This window comes from Oratosquilla oratoria, chromosome 25, assembly GCF_046742065.1.
Source record: "Oratosquilla oratoria isolate Oo_2021 chromosome 25, ASM4674206v1, whole genome shotgun sequence".
Taxonomy (NCBI): domain Eukaryota; kingdom Metazoa; phylum Arthropoda; class Malacostraca; order Stomatopoda; family Squillidae; genus Oratosquilla; species Oratosquilla oratoria.
This window is the reverse complement of record NC_134801.1, coordinates 7,769,365-7,776,631: the sequence shown is the minus strand read 5'-3', so window position 1 is coordinate 7,776,631 and position 7,267 is coordinate 7,769,365. Positions and strand designations below refer to the sequence as shown.

At 40.2% G+C, this 7,267-nt stretch overlaps 1 protein-coding gene across 1 annotated transcript; it reads right to left on the bottom strand.

The window, feature by feature from the left end:
• Positions 1–975: 975 nt before the first annotated feature.
• LOC143039008 (uncharacterized) lies at positions 976–3,924 on the bottom strand. Its single transcript, XM_076208851.1, has one exon. It carries the CDS (start codon positions 3,922–3,924, stop codon positions 976–978), a length of 2,949 nt encoding a protein of 982 aa, XP_076064966.1.
• Positions 3,925–7,267: the final 3,343 nt, after the last annotated feature.

The following is a 7,267-nucleotide window of genomic DNA, read 5'->3' as shown; positions in this document are numbered from 1 at the left end:
TCCCTTTCCGTGACAGGGACCCTTTCAGTTTCCTCACCCCCGTATTCTTCATTTTCACTGTAAACATGATTATTGTAACTGTAATCTGGCAGGAGCATATCGATGGCCTTTTCCTCCGAGATGTTGTAAACTTCCTTTGGTATTAAAACCACACCTATTTCTGGGATCTCTTCAGGAATGGGAGTGTTAACTTCTTCGTCTTCTTCCCTACCTCTCGGCACCGAAGGCAGTTCTTGACTGTTTACCTCGTTGTCTGAGAGCAATTCTTCATATACACAGTTAACGGCCGGTCTCAACCTATAACTTTCGTTTACTTTATGCCAGCCAGTATAGATGAAAAGAGAATCCCAAGACGTAACCCGCGAACAGGCCACGTACAACTGACCATGAGCGAAACATTGAACAGTATCTAGAAGTACTCCACAGCAGTTAAACGTCTGTCCCTGAGATTTGTTTATTGTCATCGCGTAACTAAGCTTAACCGGGAACTGTTTGCGCTTAAAGTTAACTGGGGTGTCGCTAGCTTCTAGTGTTATCCTTGGAATCATAACCTGTTCTCCCCGGTGACAACCACCTAAGGTCTTACCAATTATAATGTTCGTTTTCAAGTTAGCTACCAAGACTCTTGATCCGTTACACAGTTTAGGCGGTGAAATGTTCCTGACAACCATCACAACACTTCCAATCTTCACTTTAAGTTGATGTGGTGGAAGAGAAGGGCTTGTCAAAGCGTTAAACACAGAAGTCTGGACATCAGTTCCTTCCTCGACCGGGGTGTCTACACTAAAGTATGTCTTCTCCTCTCCCTTAGTTTTCTTTTGTATCATAGAGTTAACACTGTCGACATCATCATTTGTGGGTGATATGATTGCTCGTTGTTCAAAATAGGAAATGTTTAAGAAGTTTTCCTCCAAATCACCATGAACCTTTTCCACTAACTCTTCACGTGTTTTGACTTGAATACCGAACCCCTCCTCAAGTTCCAAAGGTCCGTGTTTCTGGGATCCGAGTTCCAGCAACTTGCGCGCAAACGTAATGTTTTTTTTCATCACCTTTCCTTAGACGCACATTTTCAGTCAATTCCAACTTTGTTATGTCCCGCCACATATAACTGGACTTTATACAATGTTCTAATTCATCACATTTACCTCCACCTCGAATGACAGGTAATATTTGCCTGAAATCTCCAGCGCAGACGAACACTTTTCCCCCCATAAACCGTTCATTACCCAAGATGTCTCTCAACGTTATATCAAGAGCTGTTAACGTATTCTTGTTCGCCATCACGATCTCATCCCACACGATTAATGATGTCATCTCCAACAACTTTGCAAGTTCAGAATTCTTCTTAACAGAACACCCTCTTATTTCATTATACTCCATCAATGGTATCTTAAACATGTTATGGGCGGTTCGACCCCCGTTAAGAACAGTAGCTGCTATACCTGAAGACGCTACAGCTAACGCTATCTTCCCCTCGGACCGCACAGTATCAAGTAACATATTCAAGATGAAGGACTTTCCTGTGCCTCCGGCAGCGTTTACAAAGATTCCATTATTCTCATACTTCTGTTGGTTATTCACCCTATACATGACCACATCATATACCTGTCTCTGTTTATCATTTAAGAGGTCTTGTTTTGATTGAACCTGTTTTTTCAACTTTTCCTTGTTGTAAGACTTCTCTCTTCGAATAACGTTTGAAGTCTTCTCTCCACCTCTAGAAGCAGGTAAGCCGTAAGTAGTGATAAGGCCTCCTCCACAGTTCCAAACATGTTTTTGGATATCGTCTAACGCGTCCAAGTAGATTTCCTCGTTATACTCTGTTAGGTTGTTCTGGTGAAGGAAATCGCTTGCAAATAGATCCTTGGTCTCCTCCCAGATACCGGATTGGTCCTCAAGGTCTGAAAACACCAACATGCTGGCGTACGTTTCTTTGAGACGGTACCTGTCGTTGGTGTGATTGATTATCTCTAAGATAGTAGTCTTCCATGTCTCCTCATCACTCAAGAGACCCAAGGCCTTGACAGCCTCTCGGTAAGAGGGATATGTCACACCCTCAACTGTTCTGAGATCCTCAAAGGATGTAGGGCCCACCTTATGTGTCAACAACAACCTAAGGTAAAACAACTCAACAGTTTTAGTGGAAACAGCACGAATACGTCCCAAAGAAAAGGTGTTACCTTTTCTTTCTCTCCAAACCGAATGGGCCTTGTCAAAACAGAAATGTTGAGGCATCTGATGATAATACAACGTGGAGACAAACTTCTCATCAGATTTCGCACACAACTTGAAGAAAGCGGTTAATTGGGTATCTTGTTTTGCTTTCGCTGTTACGGTCCCTTTAGATGAGTTTTCGTCATAAAACACCTCGTTTTCGCCCTCAAGGTGTAACTCGAGAGAGGATACCGGGGGATAACTTTTGTATATGTCAAACCCGAATATCTTCCATGTTGCTTCATTCGCATTTATATATCTCGCCTCTTGGAAGTTCTTAATTTCATTCACGGTCCCATCTTTTGTAGTTTTACTGAACAGGACCCTATCACACCCCTTGTTTACATACTTCGTGACATAAGCTATAGCTTTAATCGAATTTGAACATTCAACGTTGATGTGGGCGTCATACTTCACACACAGATAGGGGCTGTAAGGAACAACCCAAGAGTTGTCAATAACCTTCTTCACTCCTTTAACCTTGGTAACAAAAGATTCCCCGCCTTCTCCGATAGACCTACGTTTGTACTCAGGGTACCCATTGTTACCGAACATTAAGTCGTTTCTACAGGTCTTAGGAAAGCCCTTTCCACATGTCGAAGCGGTTGGCTTAGATTTCTGGCAACATAGGAGAGACTCATCGTACCCCTTACACGGTCCATGGATCATACACCTTGTAACGACATCATACAACCTGGGTTCAGCTTCTTTGTTGGGGATTTCAGCGGATATTATACGTGAAACCCTTTCAGCTGTCACACGCTCATTCATCCATAAGAGGATGTGAACATGAGGAAGTCCACGTTTTTGCCATTCCACACCATAAAGATGCGCCTTCACCCTTCCGAAGATCTGTTTAGATACCAATTCATGCATCAAACTATCAACCTTCAACTTGAATACTCTACTAATTAAATCTGGGCGGTCCCCGATCGACCGTATTCCAGCAGAACCTGTATCATCCATAGCAACTTGCAGCTCCCGCCATTGCGGGTTCATAGTGAAGGTTATGAAATAGTCAGGAGATCCATAACACGTAACATATGTAAGCGCATCTTGTTGGCGCTCTTTCATATATCTGGGACTTCCAATGAAAGTACTGGGCAACACAACCCTTTGACCTGTATCAGCGACTTTATCGCTTCCAAGACATAATATGTCTGCTCTTTCTTTTCGGATCCGTTTCTGGTTCATTTCGAGGTATGACAACCTATTACTTTCTACTTTTACGTAGTTATCCACAACAAACTGTTGAAACAGTCTCCTACACTTGGTTATGTGGTTGAAAACGCCTTCCCGCTCCATATAAAGAAAGGAGTAGAACATACACGGGGATAAACGCTTGTAAGTAGACGAAGTTGATGGCCCCGTAGAGGCGTCACACTCATCTTCTTCAGGCGGTTCAAGACCTCTAACACGGACTTTGGATAACCTTTCCATGGAATGACAATATCCGATGTCACCGTTTGGGATCAACAAAGGATACTGGAAAGCATCGTAATGGAACTTCAAATGGCTCAAACTTGTAGTCTTGAAGTTCGAACCGGGCAGAGGGGAAGTAACTGTTATCTCCAATGGATCTCTATTGGGTTCAAAGCTAACAATCCCACCAACCTGTGATGAAGCAGACGGAAGGTGATACAGACCCTTATGTTCCTTGGTTTTGATCCCGTCTGCCGCTCTCAGCGTGATAGACACAGCAGGCATACTTTCCGTCTTATTAACGTGTTCACTAACTAATGTTTTACACGTTTCAAATTCCTTCAAAATCGGGTTTAGACATTCATTATACTGAACTAACTAATCATAGAACATGGAAATGATATCCTCGTTTGAACTCACTTCCTTCCTCTCTCTTTCGGCGCTTAAGAGTTTTTTCATTTTTCGCCTTTCGATCCATGTTTTGTACACGTAACTTAATCTGGTCTTCCTTATCATGATAGAAGTATAAGTCCAGGAATGAAGAAATAGGTTTCCAAAAAGGGTTCTTTTTACCTGCGATCGCTTCGGGGTTGAGATGTCCAATGGTATGGTATATTTTCCCTTGAATCTTGTAACACAATGTTAGTTCGCTCGGGTCATGGAGTTTGCTTGAAGTGGTAAATGATGTGAAACAGAACAACGCGTTGAACCCACAGATCTTGTCCAGGAACCGTTTAGATAACGGAGAATTTCCTTCGTACATACTTTTAATACCGTTTTTAAGCTCTGAAAACTGGATTTGAGGCGTTTGTCCTTGCTTACAACAAATAGTCTTACGTTCTCCTGCCCATAAAAGCGATTTACAAAGCTTACATTTGAAGTCCCCTATTGTACCAATATTATGGAGCGGTATCTTTGCTTGGTCTCGTAAATAACCTTCAAGCGTATCAGATATTACTGCTATTGAATCCACATAATCCGCCCTAAAATTCTTATCTTTGCGTTCCTTTCTGACCATATTTAAGTGATTAATCGTCGATTCAGACAAATCTTTATCCCCGATGAGCCCAGCTCGTAACAATTTCAACTGTTCTTTTACTGCTTTTAACTCGGAACTCCTCTGTTTCTTATTCTTCAATAAAACCTGTCGATGCATCTTTCCCGCCTCACGTTCTTCCCTTTTCTTGATTCTGGCATCCCTTTCCGCCTCTTTAGCTGCTTCTCGTTCTTTCTTTAACCTCTTTTTTTCTTGCAAACGTTGCAAACATTGTTGTTCCAATTCAAGCCGCCTCTCTCGAACAATCCGTATATTCTCCGCCACCGAGTCGACGAACTGATCCGGTACACCCTCCTCGTCTGGTCCACTTCCTTGGTCTTGTCCACTTCCGTTTCCCGTCGAAGTGACTGAACTCACAGTAGCACTCCCAGCTTCAACGACCTCACCAGAGACCTGGTTAAGTTCCGTGTTTTTCCTCTTACAACAGTACTTCTTGAGCTTATCAATCTTTCTCTGGGCTTTAAATCTTCTCTCGAGGTAGTACTTCTGATACTCAACGTGATCAGCTTTTGCTCCAGCTTTTATAAAATTCTTAAACCCAGTAAAGTAATGTTTCTCAAACCCTTGCAGAGCTTTCTCCGAAACATCCCCATTGTAAACTCCAAGATGTTCAAAGTCTGAATCCTTGTACTTGAACTGTCGATTCTTCTTTAATGTGTCGTTAAACGACAACACTTTGCGATGAAACAACTTTATAGACTCTCTGACAGAAAATCCCTTGGAAGACTTATAGAGATCAGGAAACTTGACTGCATGTTCACGTTTCAAAACAGCCAAATCCTTTACACCGAGAGACTTTTTATTAATCTTCTTCACTTCAGTAACCCACTTCCAGAAATGCCGATTTCTTCGTACTTTCTCCGCTGGTGCCTCACCCATGTTGTGTATAGTAACCGTATAAATCGTTTTCTTCCAGACCGTCCCCGCGCCAGATCACTGTTAAAACACTCACCCCGGTCCATGACCCCCTGTTACCTTTTGTTCGGGTCACGCACTTTCGTTCAAAAATTTTAGTTTTGACCATTTCCATTTTTATATATATAAAAAGCACTGACATAGGATGGGAAACTATATCCTAGTTGGCTGTGTTTACTAAAGCCAAAGGATTTAGGACACACTTGTTTTCCCAGACATTTCACAAGAAACAAGTGTTGATTCTTCTTCTTCTTGCTGATGGTGAGAGAATTTTCAAACTGACGAAAGACTTGCTTAAGTCCCTGATGTTGGAAGAGAATTTGCAAAGGTAAAGAGAGTTCTATCTTGGGCGTAAAATTAAGTAATGTAGATGTCGTAACACATGAGTAAAATAAAACTTAAACCCACTCTTGGAGAAAGATAAGCTAAGATACAGAGTAAACCGTATATTTCGACCACTAGCTGTGGTCCTCTTCAGCAGTTACAATTATTGGGTGCATAGACAAGAACATATATACAGAGGAGAAAGCTACAATAGGGAACTCGGTAAGCCTCAAGTCATGTGCAGTAAGGCGAGAAGATCCGAAATCGGGCCTGTACAAACACACTACAGAACACCAACACAGGATTGATTGGGATGGAGTGACAACTCTACACAAAGAAAAAAAAAAAATTCTTAGAAGCATGGGAAACTAAGAGCAACTGCATAAACAGGTGCATTGATCTCAATCCTATTTATCTAGGAACGAGGAGTTACTCAGTCTAATTCCTTTGTACTATTTTTCTAGTCTCAGTCTGTCATTTGTTCACAAGGTGGCTTTTGTCCGACCTCCTTTCTCGAAGGCTGTCTCCCAGTGCACCATTCCAACCCCCCTTTCCTGACTTTTGTCCTCCTTTTTTCAGTTTTAATCTACTTCCTTTTTCTCTTCTGTTCTATCTTTCTTATTATCTTTTTTGTATCTTATCTTTATTTGTCTGATTGTAATGTAGTCGTTTGTTCTTGAGACCTTTTCCTCATTCTGTTCCCCCCTTCCTTCATTACAGACATTTGGTTCACCTCCATTTGCGTCTTTGGACTATGTTCTAGTGTTTTTACGTTTGTGTTACGTATTGATGTTTTTTTTGCTATATTTGTGTTATGCTCAGAGCCATTTAACTTTTTATTTTGTTTGGTTCTTATTTATTTATTTATTCGTTTACTCGTTTACTCGTTTACTCATTTACTCATTTACTCATGTACTCATTTACTCATTTACTCATTTACTCATTTATTCATTTACTCATTTACTCATTTACTCATTTACTCATTTACTTATTTACTTATTTACTTATTTATTTGTTTATTTATTTATTAATTTATTTATTCATTTATTTATTAATTTATTTATTAATTTATTTATTTATTTATTCATTTATTTATTTATTTTTTTATTTATTCATTTATTTATCTGTTTATTTATTTATTTATTTATTTATTTATTTAACTAATTAATTTTTTGCCAGATAGTAATATATTCGTTTGTTCATAGTTCTTCATTGCAGACATTTGGTCCATCTCCATTTGCGTCTTTATCCTATGTTCTGGTGTTTTTACGTTAATGTTACGTATTGATGCTTTTTGCTACACTTGTTTTATGTTCATAGACATTTAACTTG